Source organism: Echinops telfairi, unplaced genomic scaffold (assembly GCF_000313985.2).
Source record: "Echinops telfairi isolate 266 unplaced genomic scaffold, ASM31398v2 ScPeMD7_8;HRSCAF=38, whole genome shotgun sequence".
NCBI classification, from domain to species: Eukaryota; Metazoa; Chordata; class Mammalia; order Afrosoricida; family Tenrecidae; genus Echinops; species Echinops telfairi.
In genome coordinates, this window is record NW_022103905.1 from 16,659,289 (window position 1) to 16,679,844 (window position 20,556).

Genomic DNA, 20,556 nt, shown 5'->3' on the forward strand with positions numbered 1-20,556 from the left:
GGGGTGAGCTGGACTGGACTAGATGGCAACTATAAAGAACAATAGTAGGAGCCTTACTGCTCTGGCACGTCTCCCTGGAGGAGGGCGGGGGTCGACACTGAGTTCAAAGAGCTCTCGTGGCTTGTTCTAGGGCACACTGCACATCCCACTGCAGAGCCAGGATGTGTTTCAGGCCACACTGCATGGTCCACAGAGGCTCTTCTGGGCCACACTGCATGTCTCCCTGCAGAGCCAGGCCCTCTGCCTCCTCAACTAGCACCCTTCCCACTTCTCCAACAATAGCCCCCAGTGGGCCCCAAACTAGCAGCATCAGCATCACCTGGGAACTTGTTAGACATGTCAGTTCATGAGTCTGTCCGCAGGGCCCACTGAGTCCAAAATCCAGAAATTCTGGAGGTGGCACCCAGCGATCCGGTTTCAACAAGCCCTCCCGGGGAGGGTGATGCACAGTCAAGTTTGAGAACCCTTGTTCTATGGAAGAACACCTCATCTTTGATCTAACGCCGACATCACTTACTGCCATGGCATCCAGTCTGACTCACGGCGACCCTGTAGGACAGGGGAGAATGGGTTCGGAGGTTTCTAAGGCTGTAGAATGCCTCATCTTTCTCGCGAGGAGAGGCTGGTGGTTTCGAACTGGCTTTGCAGTTAGCAGTCCAATGAATACTCACTATGCCACCAGGGCTGGTGGCTCCATCAATTCACCTTTCTAGTCGACTTGCAACATTATCCTAGTCAGGAGATGGGCGGTTGGTGCATACCATTTACTGTGCAACTCAGGCATTGGGGCTCACCCCTGGAAACACATTAGACGATCGCGGAGGGGCTTTATTAAATCATACCAAGTCCAGGGCCCACCCGGTACCAGTCAGTGCTCAGTTCTACAGACAGCTCAGCCTCAGACTGAGAGCTGCTGCTCTAGACGGGACTTAGTTGCACGGAACTTAGCCTAGCTGGTAATATTGATACCTCATTGAGGTTCGTGTGCTTCTTCACCATTCACTTCCTGTAACTTGGCTTCTTTTCTCCCGATGAACCTTGTACCGTCTGCCCTTGTCAACCCCCACCCACCTTGTGCCCACTCTATCTGCACAGCCGCTGGCATTAGTACCGAGGTCTTTACTGAATGCAGTTCAGCCTCAATGTCGCTGTCCACACCTATGGTTATCCTACTTGGTCTAAAAAGGTGTTACCCTGGTGTTACCAACATTACCAACATTACCAACATTAAACTTCGGCTCTCTGCAGGTCTTGTTTTTGTTTTCCTGAGGATGAAAGGGGCTTGGAGGAGAACAATTTTGAGCTGAAGTGCCCTAAGCTCACCCCTTGGCCCACCAGGGCTCACAGTTATATTCATCATGACAGCCTGTGCAGGCTGTTGCTCTTGTTTGGTGCCCTCCGGTGCAATCTGTCTCGAAGGAAACGCTGTCCGGTTCTGCATTACAATGGCTGTCCTGTCTGAGTGCATTGCAGCACCCACCTGGTCCACCCACCTCGTCGAGGCTTTTGGATGAGCCTGTTCACTGCTCACCCCGCGTGGGGAAGAGGAGGTGATTAGGTCCCAACTCATCCAGAGACTTCTCCTCCCTCCGTGGGAGAAAGCGGAGTTACAGTCGTGGAAATCCACAGGGGCAGTTGTACATGTCCTGTAAAGCCGCCAGGAGTCAGGATGGGCCTGACGGCAGTGAGCTGGGTTCGTGGGTTCCCTTTGGGTTGAACACCACCAAACTGATAACCAGTCGCTGTCAGTCCACTCTGACTCACGGACGCCTCACATGTGTCAAAGTACAACTGTGCTCTGTAGGATTGTCGATGGCTGATTTGGGGGAAGTAGCTTATCCGGAGGGAGGCCTGTTGATGTCCTGGGTTACACATTGGGCCACTAACAGCAAGGTCGGCAGTTTGAAACCACCAAGTGCTCTGAGGGAAAAAGACAAGGTTTTCAACTCCCACAAAGAGTTACAGTCTCAGAAAGCCACAGAGGCAGTTCTACCCTGTCCTATAGAGTTGTTATGAGTCAGAATTAACTCAATGGGAGGGAATGGGTTCACCAGATCTTTCCTCGGAGCCACTTCGGGGAAAACATGAACCTCCAATCCTTTGGTTAACAGACAAATGCAAGCTCAGAGTCAATCCAACCTGGGGTTTGAACATCATAAGCTACCACACAGGAACTTGGGCAATTTGCCTCCCTCCACGGTAGCCAGGCAGAAGATGGGCCATATTGGGTGGCCTCACTTACCCAGCCACCAGCCAGATGGAGAGTTCAAGAAAATTGGGAACCTCTGGGCTTGCCCCGCGGGGTCTGCCCATTGTGACTAGTCCAGGGAGCAGAGGAAGGCCTGAACTCTTGCAGGACCCCATTGAGGGAAGGAAGAGTGTGGCCCAGTGGATTTGACTTCTCCACACAGCATGCCCTGGGAACAGCCAGAAAAAAGAAGCAGGCACTTCCCTGAGATAAGAGAGGTGGGACAGACATGGCAGCCTGTATGGGACTAGGAGAGGCCCCTCCTACTGAGCCCGATTTGATTGGCCCTGAGAGGGCTGGCAATAGAGAAAGCAAGCAAAATTACATTGTCAAAATTAGGTATGAAAGGACAAAAGAGGAGCAAAGGTGCTTCCCTGTAATTTCACCTCAACCTCGATAACCCCTGTCTAAAGCTGTTGTGGGCTTTTTAGAAATGTTGATCTTCAGGTAGACCCCTTCCTAATGGCTGGTGGCCGCCCATCATCCTCATCATCTCTGTAGAGCACAATCTTTGCATTCAAAGACTCGACTCTGTCCGTGGGAAATGTGTTCAGAGCAGGGTCTGTTTTTCACACGTACAAACCCAAAGGGCAGCTTTTTAATTCAGTAATTTTTTAATTAGCTGGTATAGTCCCACGAGCCATTGTTCAAATGGCTTTGGTATATATCCAAAACCCTGAGCAAGTCTTAGGAACTTTTCTAAATAAAATGCATATGTTCCTATTTTTAAATGCTTGATACAGAATTTGAAAGAGAAAGAAAACGATTCATATTGAACGGTATCACCCAAAGACAACATTTAAGATTTTGGGGGAACCCCTTCCAAATATGAGTAGATGGAGATGGAGATGGTATTTATGTCGGCCTGCGTCCCTCCTCCTTAACACCTCACACCCGCCTAATCTTTGAAGTAACGGGTGACAAAGGGGCTTCAGTTCAAACTGAAAAGGAGGGAAGAAGTGAGGTGAGGGAGTACTTTGTAGGGAAACTGTGGGCGTCTGATAGTTAGAGAGGCCTCGGGACACACTTGTCTTGCATGGCGATGACCTGGCGTCCAGGCTGGCAAGTAGGTCTCAGTTCCAGTACCAATTCCGTTCCATCAGGAACGACTACTTGGACTGCTAGCTGGAGAGGAATGGCAAAATGACACGAGGCTTAATGAAAAAGAATGCTGTGACCCATTAGCCGTGTTTGTCACAGTCCTGGGAGAAGGGAAGGGCCATCTGTCTAAGTGTAACACGCGTGTCATGGTGATCTGGAAGCAGACTGAAGAGTGGATGGGAATTGTCTCAATCACCCATTTAGAGTCGGTGCTTCCGAAGTGTCATTCCACTGAGTGAGCGAATTAGACCAATCAGACAAGCAGGAATGGCCCATCCTCATTGTACAGCGAGACTCAGGCAGGACAGGTCCCGCTGGTTGTGGAATCGCTCAACTACCGAAGGATCAACAGACATGTTAGGAACCCCTGGAGGGCCTCCAGGAGGCCTGGCGGGGCACTGGTTAAGCACTCAGCTGCTAACTCTAAGGTCAGTGGTTCAAACCTACCAGCCTCTCCACGGGAGAAAGAATGGCTGGTCTGCTTCCATCAAAAATGCAGCCTGGGGAACCCATAGGTCCATTCTACTCTGTCCCACTGGGTCATGGTCAGAACCAACCGGACAGCAGTGGACTGGGGATAGGCCCTCCACCATCCTCCCACCCCACTCAGCCACAGCTGTCCTGCGTGGCAGTGCCCTCCACCCCGACCCAAGCCAGCAACCCTTTCCGGGCTCCACAGGCCCCTGGAGGCTCCTCTAGCCCTCGTCTGTTTCCCCTCCCTCGGGGGAGGAGCTCTGGGAAGTACGTCCTACCACCTCCCTCCCCAGGGCTTCCCACAGCACCCTGCACAGACTCTGAGCGCTCTGGACTGACTAAATGCAATTAAACTCTTTGGACTCCTAAAGGTATAAGAGCCCCCTCCTCCCATCCCTTACCCATGTAATGGTCCCTTACTCTGCTCTTTGAGCCCCTAGGGGGCACAATCAGCCAAGTGCTCCATGACTAACCAAAGGGTTGGCTGTTCAAGTCCATCCCGAGGCGTCTCCGAAGACATGGTTTCCAAAAAATCGGCCTTTGAAAATCCTGCAGAGCACAGTTCTTCTCTGGCACATGTGGGAAGGGGCCGCCGGGGGTTGGAATCAACTTGACAGCCATTGGTAGCTCTGCGTCAATATGTGAATTAAATCACAACTGATAAATATTATGAATTAAAGGATAAAATAGATCTTCATAAAAGGATGGTTATTCAAACTAGAGATAAAAGCCCTGGTTATGCCCTGGGCTATTAATTCAAAGGTTGGCATTTCACAGGGAATCTAGAACGGATGATCCCTTCAGGACCAGTGCTGAGAGTGGTGATACCGGGAGGGTAGAGGGAGGGTGGGGTGGAAAGGGGGAACTGATTACAAGGATCTACATATAGCCTCCTCCCTGGGGGATGGACAACAGAAAAGTGGGTGAAGGGAGACGTTGGACAGTGTAAGATATAACAAAATAATACTAATTAATAAATTGTCAAGAGTTCATGAGGGAGGGGGGAGCCGGGAAGGAGAGGAGAAAATGAAGAGCTGATGCCAGGGGCTCAAGTAGAAGGCGGGTATTTTGAGAATGATGAGGGCAACAAATGTACAAAGGTGCTTGACGCAAAGGATGGATGGATGGATTGTGATAAGAGTTGTACAAACCCCCAATAAAATGATTAAATTTTTTTTAGAAAAGAAAGAAAGGCTGACATTCCAAGCTCACCCAGGTGCTCTGAGGAAGAAAGCACTGATGCTCTGGTCCCACTGAGATCACACCCCCGAGAACGCGATGGGGCAGTTCGACTCTGGCACATGTGGCCACTTTGAGTCAAAATTCCACTCGACAGCCCATAACAACAAACAATGCAAGCAGCTAAATGCCAGGTATGGTGCTAAGCATCCTACTTTCCGTATCTTATGATGTTGACATAGCCCTGGGAGGTTTACTACTGTTATCCGACGGCACCCAACTTCATTAGTCAATGGAGGAAGGAGCCATGAGTCACATTGGGTCCGTCTGATGGTGGCTGTTTCAAGGGAATAAATGATGGTTTCGACTTGGGTTTCACTAAGGTGTGTGCATTGGGGAACTTTGCATCTCTGGCCCCCAAAGAGCAGGAGGAGGCAGCCACTCCCATCCCTACAACTGGGACCCCCAATCTCCCAACCAATGACCTCCCCAACCTGGCCCCGCCCAGGTCCCTGAGCACTGGCTACCCTCTCAGAGCAGAGCAGCCTGCTGGGACCCGTGGTCCTGCGTTCCCTGGGCTGTGGCTGCTGGGTGGGTTTTATCCGACCAGAGAGAAGCGGGGGAAAACGGATGGGAACTCAGAGATCTGCCAGCGAGTGGGAGATGAGCCACAGGAAATGCTTTTGTCTAAAAATATGCCATTTCAGAGAGGAAAACAGTCATTAGAGGGTGTGAGAAGCCCCACGGGGAGGAGGGCCTCACCGGGAGGCCAGTGGAACACCGGAGAAGCCCATTACCCACCCACTTCCTGTGCGATTAGACAGATGAAAGGCAAGCAGGCGAAATGACAGCCCACAGACAGGACGCTAGGGGAAATGGCTGGGGACGGCATCTGAAGATGCCGCGGGGAGGCAGGAGGAGGAAAAACTGGCTCTGGCTAATATTTATCTCGAGTCAGCTGGTTCGGCTACAGATTTGACTCAAATTTCCTGTGTGCTTACTCTCTGCCAAGCCCAGTTGGGGGGGTTTGCATTCATCATCCTGTGCCATCCTTTAAGCAACACTGGAGGAGGAAAGTGAGGCTTAGAGGTTAAGTGACTCATCCAAGGTCGCACCAGCTTCCATCCCACCTTCTCTGACTCCAGGTCTCCTGGTCACTCCAGCGTACCGGGCACCTCTAGGAAGATAAGGCCTCCTGACCAGCCCCAACCTCCCCAAGGGAGGACCGGTCACTCCCAATGTCACCACAGCCTGGGATCATTTTAAATTTGTCTTATCTTCTCTTGCATTGACGCAAATCTGCTTAAAGAAACTCACCAGCCCATCAGGTTTATTCAGAATTCCGTGAGCAAAGGCACGCTGCAGTCACACCAGACGGTGCTTCTCCTGCAAAGGTCAACGATTAGAAAGGAGGGTGTCAGATAAGCCACCAGACCCAAGGACAACCCTGCAGCAACAGCATCCCTCCTTTGCTGACAGTCCCAGGGGTGTGGGGAGGGGTAGGTTCACTTTGGAGGGGTAGGTACACTTTGGGTGGGCAGGAGGTTCCTGCAGGGCCCTCTTGACCATCAGGGAGCAGGTCCTCTGCACTTTCCAGCCGTTTCTCTTTCCACCTCCCCCATTTGGGTGTGATCCAGACCGTTTTGTAGACAAGGAAAGAAAAGCCTCTGAACCTCAGATAATCCCACACGAGGAGACGCTACATGTGTTGCTGAGTAGGTGGTGCACGCGTCTTGCTGTGTATGTTTTGCTGTGTACAGTCTCAACAACAACAACAAAATAAAAAAATATTTCAGGGGGAAAAAGTGAAGGGTGAATGGATGGGACACTCACCTGCCGGGCGGCCCGTCGGGCATGTTCCAGCCACGATCTCAATCATGACAAGAATCCCAAGAAATGCGTATTCCGACTTGTCTCGTGTTATGAACGGACCTATTGTCTCAGCAGGGCTCAGTGATCTGCTCAAGGTTTCGAGGTTGGCATAATAGACGTGGGTCTCTGGCTCAGCAGTGACTCGGCTTCTCTTCATCTCTGGTAAAGCAGGCTGCCAACCAGCCTCCAGCGCCCCGGTGAGAAGAAGGCAAGCCAAGTTCTTGTAGGGCAGAACCTAAGGAGCTATCCAGGGAAACGTGGTGCTGGGAAGCTCCCTTTCTGATCCCCTTCCACTTAGGATCACATTTCACATACCATCCTCCAAGGGACATAATTCACAGGAATTTCCAGAAGCAAAGCGGTCTAGTTCCCCTTGACTTCGTCTATGCCCCAATGATAGGCCGTCCCTGGGTCCCAGACAAGAGCCAATCCCAAGTGCATCTGTAAGTAGAATGTGTACGTTGTAGGCATCCTGGTGCCTTGAGCTAACCCTCACCAATTCAAACCCACCAGCCACTCCTCAGAAGAGAGAGGAGCCTGCTCCTGTAAAGATGCACCATCTACACCGCCCTCTGGGGGTCACTGTGAGTCAGAATAGACCCCCCAGCAGTGGGAAGTGAGTCAAGATAGGTGTCTATGATTCTTACATATCCAGACGTTAGTGTGATAACAAGCTTCTCGTTGATTTCAAAGCTGCATGTTCAACAAGTGAAAGCGATTGTGAAGAAGAATTTACATTGAGTAGTGGCTGTTTCAATTATTTCAAAGCGAGGGCAAATTTTAAAAAGTTAAAGAGCAAATTGACCACAAGTCATAACCTGATGCTATGACTTCCTTCCAGGCTAGCGTCGTGGACGTAAGTTAGGGCCAGTCCTCTCCTTCGTGCATCTGGGTAAACCAAGGCACCATCACAGTGACTCACACGGGGGCAACACTAGAATTCACAGAGGTGGTTGTCCATCCGTTGGTCAGTCTGGGTGTGTATATTTTGCTGCAAGTGTTGGAATCTCCATGATCTGGTCCACCTCTTCCTAGTCTCAACTCACACTCTCTCCTTTCCTGCCAGAGCAATCTGCTCCCTGCACCCACCCTACACCCGCCCGCCTGCCAGCTCCCACCCCCGGAAAGGCCTACCCACCTCCTCCCCGTAGCTGAGCATATCCATGCATGGACCAGCCTAATGCCATGTCTGACAACTCCTCCCCCAGCTTGACATCCTGACAACAGACACGCACCTACTTCACTGCCTTGTTAGAACTACCGTATCTACTCGAGTGTAAGATGACCCGAATACCCGCCGAGGCACCCAATTATACCACAAAAACTGCACTGAAAATGTGCTGAAAAACTCGGCTTATACTCGAGTGTATACGGTAACAAATTCAAAGTCATTACTGAACTTCAAGAAGAGGAGGAGGAGGAGGAGGAAGAAGAAGAAAGAAAGAATTATAATAACAGCTCACGTTTCTTGAGAAGAGGGCCAGGTACATTACAAGTTGTGTCCCATTTAATCTCCTACCACTCCCATCAGGTAGGCCTTAGTGTCCTTGATTCCCAGTTCACAAATTGGAAAATGAAGACCGAGTGAGGTTATGCAACTTGCCCAAGGCCATACACACAGTTCGTGCCCCAGCCAAGAGCTGACCTCATAGTCTGGTTCTTAGTTACAGGTGTCCACCTTCTCAAAGGCATCGCGTTTATGCCGTCGCCCACTGCCTGCCCGCACAATCAGCCTGACTTAGCGGGTGTTTTGTAATCTTCAGAGAGCATGCCTGACTCCTCGTCGTCTTCCCTGCACAGCATTGAGCCCTCAGGAATGCATCGATGAGGAAATGTACATCCAACTAGAGAGTTAGAGCAAGTCTTGTAAATATTAAAAGGATTTGTCATGCCAATAAAGATTCATTAGACACCAACCATGTGGCCCACATTCTGATAGACTCTGGGGTCCCAGTGTTTAAGCGGAGCCTATCAGACTCAACCAAGTGATGAATTCCCACTTTCCAATCTATGAGTATAGAGATTTGGCCCTCTATCGGGTACTGATTTTCAGTCTCCTCGCAGCTCCTCTGCTCATTATTGCTTGGCAAACAATGTGATTTATGCATGAGACACACACATTAAAGATGCAATGTAGTTAATCCAGCTGTCATAACTACTAAATTGGATTGAATGGCAATCTACTGATAACTCAACCTCTGACAAAAAAGAAAAATATCGGCCTGAAAATAATCAATTCAGTGGTGCTATAGAGGTATTGCTGAAACAACTGTTTAAGCTATAGAAAGGTGATGTCAGGACTGTCAGTTATTAGTGCAGAATTTTGTATTCTGGACCCAGATGAAGGCCACTGAAATGTGAAGCTAATTTGTCCAAACAGAATTTCTAATAAATACCTTTGATTGTTCCTTTGTCTTTATCCTTTGTTCAAAATGGGCAATTAGCAGCATTTGCAATATTAAAGGCAAATGAAATTGGGTCTCTGCCCAGCCCGCCTACAAAGGACTTCTACAGCAATAAAAATAATCAATTGGATTCTTCATTTTCTGCTGGGTCCATGTGGTTTCCCTAATAAAGTCAATGCAGATTGTACTTTGCAGGAAAAAATAAATACCACTTGCAGGAGGCGTGAAATCTCAAACCACAAAGATGTCATCTTTTCTTAAAATATTACTTTGTTATAAGGGCATGCAGCTTAAGTGATCAAAGATCTTGCCTGTGAAAGACTGTGTCAGTCTGGGTAGACTAGAGAAACAAATTCATCAACACGCATATGTATGTAGATAAGGGAGAGGTTTATATACAAGAGGAATTGAACATTGAGAAAACAGCCCAGCCTAGTCCTGTCCAAGGCCATAAGTCTGATATTAGCCCAGATGTCCGATACCAATCTATAAAGTCCTCTTCAGACTCACAAAATACTTGCAATAAAGCCAAATGCAGGATGATCACAAGCCAGTGGGTAGAAAGTCTTTGGGTCCAGTGGTGTTGTAAGCATCTCAGTGCTGGCAGGGGTCTCTCTTTGGCTTCTCCGGCTTCCGAGGTCTGATTGCGTCCATGTGGCTTGTCTTCTGCAATGTCTCCCAGGAAGTAGCAGAGAGAGAGAGAGAGGTGTCTCCTGCCTCCAAGGAGGAAGTACTAGAGTTCCCAGAATTCTCAGGAGAAGGCCATGCCCACACAGAGGCCTCATTGGCTATGATCTGATTGACAGACTAGACCCCACCCCTACACTCTTAATCCTCTCAAATTGACAATTATATAATGACCACAAAGACTGACCTAAATTTTGTCATCTACATGCACCTGTGTGTTTCTCCTCTTCTTTTGCTCTCCGGCAGTTTGGGCCGCATGAGGAAAAACACAACAATGAGTCCAAAAATCAATGTTGAAACTCCACTTCCGCCACTCACAACCTTGGTTACCTTAGTCAAGTCATTGAACCTTTCGGAGTCTCAGATTTCTTCTCATTAAAATGAGACAAACAAAGAGGGAAGTGTCTACCCTCTAGGTTCTGCTAGATCCTAGGAAAGGACTGGCCCATAGCAGGCAGGCAGGCAGGGCATAGATCTTGAAGAAATAAATGAGTGCATGTCTAGAACCGTATCTAGCATGTGGTCAGGACAAATTAGTTGTTGCCCTACAAATGAAAACGTACCCTCCACCACCTTTAACACCCCACTGCTGCTTCTTCACCCAGCAAAATCATACCACTCTATAAGACTAGAATCCAAGCCTGCTCCTGCTGAGAAGCCTTCCCAAGACCACACTGGCTAAAGATAGTCAGACTCTAGGGACTTGTTAGACTTTTACTGCCCATAAGCCTCACCGAGAACTTGAACCTCGTACCTTCCCAGTGTTGATTCCCTTTCCCTGAGGGATTCCTCCACTGCCTCGGGAGCAGGTCCACATGCTGTGGTCCTTGGCAATCCTCATAGCTCCTGGCTGAGAACGTGGCTCAGAGTAGATCTCCATAACTATCCATAGATTGACGGACTGGCAGAGTGCAAAGGGAGAAGCTCAGCACCATAGAGATGAATAGGTGCTCAGGAGTAACCAGCATCCTGCCCTGCCCTGGGAAAAGCCACAGCAGCATCCTCACCTACCCCGTTTAAATCCACTGTGTTTCTACTGCCTTCTCTTCCCTAGAAAGCTCCCTCCACTTTGCTCAAACCCTGCCTGTTTGTCAGGTATCAGCCACTCTCGTGTTCGGCAGGACAGTTATACAACCTCTTCAGGGAGCAATGTGGTAATGTCTCTCTGATTTTAAAATAACATGTACAATAAAAAATATGTAAAGGCATATGAATACTGCTTGAGAAATTATATACTCCTAAACATTGATCCTGGTAGAAAGACAAGGCTTCCTATGCAGAGAGTTGCAGTCTCGGACAGGCACAAAGGAAGGGAGCTCTATCCTGTCCTATAGGGTCGCTGTGAGTCGGAATTGACTCAATGGCAGTGAGTTTGAGATTTTTGAAACATTGATCCTGCAGATTGACCTGCATACATATGGAAAAACATATTGCAAATATTCACTTCTGGTAATGTATAGTAACAAAAGTCTGGAAATGATTCGAATGTCTATTAACAGAAAATTAGATCAATAAGTCATCGTGTATCCACATAGAAGAACACCAGGCAGGGTTTCAGGGGACTAGAGTAGACCTCTATATACCAACGTGGGATGCTCTTTAAGATGGGTTCCGTGAAAACAACTACAACAGGTGCCAGCAAGTACCTATGGTCTGATCCAACTTGTGTGTAAAAGAACGAGGCATGCTGCAGGGTTTAAAATCAAGAAAGGTGTGTGTCAGGGTGGTCTCTTTTCACCATAATCTGTATGCTGAGCAAATCATCAGAGAAGCTAGATGATTTGAAGAAGAACGTGGCATCAAGATTGGAGGAAGGTTGATTAACAACCTGCTCTATGCAGATGACACACCCCTGCTTGCTGAAAAGGAGAAGGGCTTAAAGCACTTGCTGATAAAGATCAAGGATCGCAACCTTCGGTATGGATCACAACTCAATGCAAAAAATTGAAATCCTTACAACTGGGTCAGTAGGGAACATCATGATAAACAGAGAATAGATCAAAATTGTCAAGGATTTCATCTTCCTTGAATCCACACTCAACGTTCATGGAAGCAGCAGTCAGTGGATCAAATGACACATTGCATTGGGTAAATCTGCTGCACAAGCCCTCTTTAAAGTATTGGAAAGTAAGGATATGACTTTGAGCACGAAGGTGTGCCTGACCTCAGCCATGGTATTTTCAATAACCTCGTGTGTGTGAAAATTGGACATTGAATAATAAAGACCAAAGAAAACCAATGCATTTGAACCACGGTGCTGGTGAAGAGTATTGAAAATACTATGGACTGCCAAAAGTACAGAAAGCTCTGTCTTGGAAGAAGACCAGTCAGAAAGCTTCCTCAAGGCAAGGATGGCAAGACTTCATCTCACTTACTTTGGACGGGTTGTCAGGAGAGACCAGTCCCTGGAGGAGGACAGCATGCTGGGGAAAGTAGAAGGGCAGCAGAAAGAGAGAAAGACCCTCAATAAGATAGATGGACACCGCAGCTGCAACCACAGATTCCAACGAAAAACCAATTGTGTGGATGGCCCAGGGCCCGGCGGTATTTCATCCTTTTAAAAGGCAGGGAGCATGACTAGGCATTGTCATTCTGAATCCATGTTTATGCATGCATTGTCTAGCTTCCCTTAATCTTTTGTGAATTTTCATTTGCTTTTAAAAATTAACACATTGTTCAAACGATAAAAAATACAACAGCGTGCATAGTAATATGTCTCGCTCCCCATCAACTTCCCCTTCTTTCACTCAATTCCTGTCCCAAAGACAGCTAATGGGAGTTCGTGATCCCCTCCTCTACTAGTGGACAGTTAATAGCGCCCGCTGACGTGGACATAAGGGGAAGAAGTGGAGCCTGTGAAGCATTCAGATCACCTAACAAGAGCAAGGTAGCTGCTGGGATGACTTTAGTGCTCTGGAGATCAGCTCCCACCCTCCTTTCCGCCCCCACCCTGCTACTCGAGGCCAATGAATTGCAAGCATTTATGGGAGGCAACCAGAGACCATGATAAGTGTTTCAAAGGCACCCCTATACAATAGTCATGTGTTGTTGAACAAGTCCTGTATTTCTGAGACAAAAGTCTATGATACACATCTACAGCAAATGAAAACGTTGAGCTGTAGTGTTATGCTAATTAGCAACACAGGTCCTTCTCCCTGGGTTTGGGGACCTTTGAATGGGTGCAGGTTTGGACAACAGGAAATCTACTTTTGAGCCTGATTCTGCCACTAGCTGGGTCTCTTTGAGCAATCCACTTCTCATCCTGAGCCTTAGGCAGATGGGGTGGGTGATTTCTCAGGCCCTGACCAGACTGACAGCCCCACTTTGTTGATGGGGTGGGGGAGCCCTTTGCTCAGTGGGAGGGGTGGCTGGATGGGCCTCTCAAGTAGTAAGTGATTCCCAAGCAAAACTACAAACTCTCTGCATGCACTTACAAAATAATGTTAAGTGTAGCATATACTACATTCTTAAAAAATGGAGTCAATCTTTTAAATTATTTTCTCAAGACTGAAATGATGTGCAACTCCCATCGCCTACATAGAGTTCGGCTGTATCAGTCCCTCTGTCAAAAGCCAAGTTCTTAAAGTCATAGAGATTAAGAAATGACTACTGGAAACCAATGACTTACAGAAGAAGCTCATTTACAGAAGTAATAGCTCAAACAACCCATGACCTCATCTCTCCCGAGACCAGAAGAACTAGATGGTGCCCAGCTAACACTACCAATCATTTTGAACAGGGACACAATAAAGCACAAAATGGAAGATGATTACATTATACTTGACAAAGCAACGGAGAATCATGGCCTTGCCATGTGGACACATGAACTCAGCTATCACAGTCACTAAATAATAGGTACAGAAATTATTAAATGAGAACCTAATTTTATGGGTAAACGCGTACCCAAAATTCAATTCTAAAAAAAACAAATACAGTGACCATAGGTAACAAACATTCTGCAGATCAGTAAAGTGAGAGTTTGGAGAGTCCTTAACCTCTTACAAGACTCTTCCAACTCCAGGGGCCTCTTATCTGATTATTGGAAAGCAAGAATTTTTGATATAACATATTAGCAGGGCAGTTTACCAAATGACACCTACAATATTGACAGTAGAAGGGGATTTGGTAACTGCAGAGGTGTCCCGGGAATACTACACACCCATGAGCACAATCATTCACATGTGTGCACACACATACTAATGGCATGGGTGGGCATAGCCTGCTGTCTGAATCGAAGGGGCCATTTCACCATGCCTCCCTCACCTCGATAGTACCGTTTAGAATTCAGACTCCATTCACCAAATCAACCACAGATATAAAGTAGAAAGATGATTCTCCATCTATTTTTTAACTAAATTTGGGGATTTAAAGAACACAGCTGCCTCCAATAATACCATGCTCATTGAGTAAAAATATCTCTTTGCAACTTGTCCTAAATCAATTTTTTTTAATGAGCCCTCTTTTTTGCCTGCTTAGTATGGGTAATTTGATAGCGCTGTGAAAAGCGCCATTGAAGCAAGAAACGGAGAATTTTCTAACCTATTCTCTGGGCGATCTATCTGTTAATCAAATATCTTAATTTCCCCAATGTGTAAAAAAAAAGGCAATTTAGAGCAACTTTTCCAAGTCATTCTAGGACACTCCTTGAGTTCCATTGTCCATTTTTAAAGTTATGCCCAACACGGCCCCTCCCTGGGGACAGAGCTGTTACTCGGTCCCGAATGAGAAGTTGGGTGATCGTCCACTGGCGGTGCTGTCTTTCTGAGCAGGCCATCCACAGAAGCCCATGAGGATTGGGCCTCTGACCCATCTTTCTGGGGTGGGCAAAGTGAGACCCCAGGCCCTCCTGGATGTCTGCTGCTGGCAAGCTGGTTCCTGGCATGCTAACTCGTCAGCTTTCTCACCACATGTTGATCCTTGGACCTCGCTGCTCTCTTCCCGCTCTCTTCCACTAGACACTAGGCACCCTTCGGGGCACCAACACAGAGAAAGTTTCCTAAGCCACAGTCTTTGTCAAAAGCAAAGTATGATTGAGAATGAGGGCGCTCAAACACATCTGACGAAATGCCATCCCTGGGATGCCATTCCCGGGTGGGATGAGAAAGTGCCCAGGGGGCAATTCATTTATTTATATAAAAAATGCTTATATAGTATTTATTAGGGACCAGGTGGGACGCTAGGCTGACAAGGGCTTTACCAGTATTACCTCATGAATCGTCACAGCAACTCACGGAAATGGGTGCTACTGTTAGGCTTTGGGACTGATGGGGAAACTGAGGCATGAAACAGCTAGGTAACTTCCCGATGTCATTCAGTCAATGTCGATGCCAGGTTCTGAGCTTAGACCCTTAGATCCAGAGTCTGTGCACCTATTACTGGATTATGCTACCTCTCTAAACGCTGTTCTGGATTAAAAATCCAACCAGTTGCTGAATCAACTCACAGTGATTCTAATGTGTCCAGGAGAACTGTGCTCCGTGCAGTTTTCAATGGCTGGTGCTCCAGCAATATACCACCAGGCCTGGCTTCTGAGGTGTCTTAAGCTGAAAAAGAAACACAAACCCACTGCAGTCACATTTATTTCAACTCACCGCAACCCTCTGTAGGGTTTCCAGCGCTATAAAAATCTTTAAGAAAGCAGATAGCCTCAATATTCTCCTTCAGAGAGGCCGGTGGGTTTGAACCACCAACTTTGCAGTTAGCAGTCCAACACGTAACCCGCCAACACCACCATCATCTTTGGATGGACTCAATGGGCAACCTTTCACTTAGCAGTCAAGCACCTAACTGTTAGCACCATCCAGGATTCCAAATGCAAAGATGCGTCACTAAAATCATTTGCAAATGGAATACGCAGACTGAGCGTGCTACACAACACATTGAGGAAGTGACCTTTGTGCTGAAGCCTGAACGATGAACAGGAGTTACCTGGGGGAACCGAGGAAGGAAAGTTGGGTTGCAAGCGGAGCTTCTGGGTGGAGAAGGAGGGTGATGAGTTCTAAGCACTGAGGCCTCTGGGGCAGGAGGGTGCAGAGGGAGGAGGAAGACGATTCAAGGGGAGGCTGGAAGTGGTAAGAGAAGATATTCAGCACCGGCCCTAAGGTCAAGGTATGTTTGGGGGATGGCTTTCCTATGAATAATGGGCTGGATGGAAGACTGACAGCATTACTTTAAATCACCTGATTATGGTTGAACTTGCCAGTGTGTGGGATGGACTGACAAAGGCCCAGGAGCGGAAGCAGACGGGCGCAGGTGGAGACTAGGAGAGTAGCTCAGAAAGAGAAAGTGGGCTTGTTGGTGAGAGGATACACAGTGACTTCAGAGAGATTTCGAAGACAGAGACAACAGGAAAGGATTGCTTCATTGTGGGAGGTGGTGTGAGGGAGCTGGCCTCATAGACTCTCAAGTCTGGGAGCACTGGGGGTGGGAAAGCAGGCCCCACCCCATAGCCATGGTCAGCATTCACAGGTGCCTCCAAGCCTCCCTGCCTTCACTTAGGCTGGCCCCAGACCATTCCCGGACCTCCCTCTCCTTTCCCTGAAGAACTCCTCCTCAGAGACACGGGCTCCTTGTCATAGGCAGTGGAGGCAGGCCTAGAGAGCCAGGCACTAGAGTAGGCGCTTGTACGTGCACCCTCTTACATGGACCTCACAGCACCCTTTCAAGAAAAATACCATCACCACCCCTTTACAGATTAGGGAAGTGAGGACCAGAGAAGTTCCAAAGTTTGCCCAGGCAGGTCTAATTAGAGATCCTGGATGTCCCCTTGCTCTCAGTGGCATTGACGTGAGTCCCCGGGAGCACTGAGAAGCAACGGGAAGTTCTCAACCATATTCAGTGGAGATGTGTGAGAATCAGCCAGGTGCATGTGAGGGCAGCTGGGAGCCAACAGGCAGTACCCATGAGCACAAGAACCCAGCACAGACTGTGCATAACTCTTCATCTCCAGAAATCTCGTGGAGTCCCGCCCGAGCACCAGCCCCAGGACTTCCCTGTTCTCCCCAGAAGTCACAGGCTAGTGATCAGACAGGCCACGGTGTGACTAAACACAAGGCTGTGTCGCTACCACCCTGCTGAATCCACTTGCTTCCTCTCCTACAACTGCCTCCCAAGGATCCTCCAGCCACGTCACTGTCCCTTTGCCTGTGGTCCCCTCTGCCTGTGTCCTACTTCCTCTCCCTGTTATTTGTCAGGAGAAGCTCCACAGGGCAATCCCACCTGTAGCACCCCTTCCGCATCTGTCCTGACTGGGTGTAGGGTAACTGGTTTGTCTTGGTTTGCCTGAGTCTTACAGGGTCCTGAGATGCAAGACTCTTCATGCTACAGAGAAAGGCCAAACCAAAACCCACTGCCATCTATCCAATTCTGACTCACGGCGACCTTTACAGGGTTTCTGAAACCATAAACCTTTAGGGGACCTGATAGCCTCATCCCCTTCCCTTCAAGTAGCTGGTGGATTTGAACTGCCTTCTTTGTGGCTGAACAGTCCAATGCTCATCCCTTAGTGCCACCAGGGTTCCGGGCCTGGGTAAAGCAAAACCCTTAGTTACCCTGGTTTAATGCCCTAGCTGTCTCTATTCGCAGTAAGTTCGCCACGTGTTCAAGTTGCCTAGTGGTTGCCTGTTTCTTCTGTTCCCTCCTCTACAGCAGAGGTGACTCCTTGAGACTAGGGTCTGTACTTTTGTCACCCCATACCCTTAACACCTGGGCTCTGTGCCTGGCCCAGAGCAGCTGCAGAGGCCATGTTTGGAGAATGAGGGTATGAAGTGAGCACAGAGTCAGTCTGAGCATGGTCAATGGCACCTACTGGCCAGTAAAGTGGTCCAAGGGCAGTCTGCTAAAGAAGCATGTGGCCAAACTCGCTCGTTCTCTCTCTCTCTCTTTCTCTCTCTCTCTCTCTCTGCCATTGAGTGGATTCCACCTCATAGGGGTCCTATAAGGCAGAGTTAACCTGTCCCTGTGGACTTTGGAGACAGTAATCTTTACAGGAGTAGAAAGCCTCATCCTTCTCCCTTGGAGTGGCTGGTCATCTTGAACCACTAACCTTGCAGTTAGCAGCCCGGCCTGTAACCCACTATGCTACAAGGGTTCCTTTTATGGTGAAGATAATAGATACATACATATATACATACATAATAGATACATAGATAGATAGATGATAGATAGATAGATAGATAGATAGATAGATAGATAGATAGATAGATGAAAAGACAACATAACAGTGGCACACAAAAGTCAAGGTATTTATTTATTTGCTTGCTTGTTTGTTTGTCAGCGGTTAATTCATGGAATCCCATCTTTTGTGCATTCAACTTGACAAAGGTCAGCCAAAGGTTCGTGGTAATCCGGCTGGCACATAAAGATCAAGCACAAGCAAAGGCAATAGGCGATTAAGCACTGGATGCTGCCACTCGCCGCGCCATCCACCGTGTGAGCAAGTGGGCAGCACGGGGCCCTCCTGCTTCCCTCACGTCTCTCAAGGCGTGAGCGTGTAAAGACCCTTATTCCTCACACAGTGTGACCCCTAAACTGAAGCAGCTTCTACTGTTGACCAACCGACGACAATAGTGACCTCTCTATACTTCACAGGCGATGAGACTGTCAGGGGTAGTGGTGACTACGCAGACGTACTGGCTCTAGAAGCCCCAGGAGTGAGGCCCTGTGTCCTCGAGGCAGCACCCTGGGCCGGCGTGCCAGCTGCCAGTTCACAGCTCAGTGATCTCCGTGACAGAGCTTCACGCCGCCTCCGTGGACATGGGGCGGACGGGACTGCCTGTACCTCACAGGGGTGGGGGGCGGGTGAGGGCTCAGTGAGCAGAATTGCTGCCGATACACGGTGAGTGCCAGTAAATGTTGTTCGATGCTATCGACCTGCCCCTCAGGACCATCTGGGCTGTCATCTTTACACAAGCAGATTGCCCTGGGTGGGTCTGAACTGCCAACCGTTCACTTGGCGCCCACCATGTGCACCGCCGGAACGTCTTCACTGAACAGTAGCTATCGCTACTAGCAGGGATAATAGCACTGCGTTTATTTGGCAGTTTCTTTAGTGACTAAACTGTGTGGCCAATTCCCCCAAGTGGCCAAAGCAAAAGGCCACGCCTTCATAACTAGCTTCCAGACGATTGAGCATCGAAAACCAGCTGCATTTCTGCTTCTTGGCAATCAGTCATATTACATCTTCCATTGGTGGTTCTGGCTCTGGGGCAGTGTGGCCCAAACAAGCCGCCTAATTATAGTGCCTACTGAGCACATACAATCATCCCAAAGCAGCTTTCTCGGGAGCTGGGTCTGAGAATAACCGGGCAATTAGCCAGCATCCAGGGTTTCTCTCCCCCACCCGAGGCCCCATCCCTCTAACGCATTAGGTGGATCACAACAGAGAGTTTCTTAAAAAGAAAGGTACAGCCACGGCACGCTGGGGTTGGCCATCATGTGTCCTCATGGAGGCACCATGAAATCCTGCGGCCGAGAGCATCCAGAGTGCGTGGCGAGAGGCGGGAAAGCCAAGGAAGCTCAGCCCTGGCACCAAAGTAGCCAGGTGACCGGGCCCACCCCAACTCTGGGCCTGTCTCTTCCTTGTAAAGTAGGAAGTTGGCATCTTGACTCCTACAGCTCCTTCCCCCTCGGGAGCTGGATGGCTCTCCGAGGGCAGGGCCACGTGCTCGGTTAGCCACTGACTTACGCATCGCCATGTGCCTCTGTTTCCCTGTCTATGCCATTCCTCCAACGCCGATTCCTTTCGTCCAGACTGGAGGGCAGTGGCAGAATTCTCACCTCCCACGAGGGAGACCGAGTTCAATTTCTAGCCAACGCATCTCACGTGTAGCCACCACCTAGGGGTCAGTAGAGCATGCATGTTGCTGTGATGCTGAACGTGTTTCAGAAGCGCTCCCAGACTAAGAAGAAAGACCTGATGATCAAATTCCAAAGCCCAGCTAATGAAAACCCTATCGATCGCTGATGATGGGGACATAAAGGGGCAGCATCTTGTTCTTTTGTCCATGAGGGAGGGGCTGTGACTCAGGGCGCACTTGACACCAGCTAACCACAACATTAGGTGGTCGGCATTGTGCTAAGGTATGGGATCGTCTCTGTCATGCCTGTTCTATCTTGACATGCTATAGGAATGCCCTCACTTCCAGAACCAGCCTTCCTAAACAAAAATGCCTGGTCCCGTTTCCCTCCCATCTCCGACTAGAAATCTTTGTGGACAAGGAAGATACTGCCTCTCTGACCTGCGCCATCCTCTGTCATATCTCAGCATGAGAAATTCTGGGGTTTGGGTTTGGTTTGATCTGGTTTGCTTTGGACCTTTCATTCTCCAATCTTAGAGCTCTACAGAAGAACAGGCTTCCTTCCCTGCATAATTCATCTCCACAATATCCAAGGCTTTCCTCCATAGGACCACCTCCCATTATCTTCAGAGAACCTCAAGGTCAATGCACCACTGTATCTCAATGGGGGAAGAGGGGGGATTAAACAGGGTTAGGAGTCACTGGAGAAAGTCACTTAGTCTTGGGTTGTAGTTTTGTCACCAGCCCAAAGCGTGGGGCATTGAGGGCTACTTTCTTTTTTTTTTTTTTTTTT

The 20,556-nt window shown here is 48.6% G+C and overlaps 1 protein-coding gene across 2 annotated transcripts in view; it reads left to right on the plus strand.

Moving 5' to 3' along the window:
• Window positions 1-20,556, plus strand: part of LIPC (lipase C, hepatic type) — a 175,044-nt gene that overhangs the window by 41,607 nt on the left and 112,881 nt on the right. The window contains exon 1 of one of the 2 annotated variants that reach the window (XM_045286532.1): window positions 5,075-5,196. The exons of the other annotated variant lie outside the window; for it this stretch is intronic. Coding sequence (XP_045142467.1) covers window positions 5,190-5,196 — 7 coding nt within the window. The 5' untranslated portion in view covers window positions 5,075-5,189. Of the gene's footprint in view, window positions 1-5,074; window positions 5,197-20,556 lie in introns of those variants that run through there. 2 annotated transcript variants of the gene reach the window in all.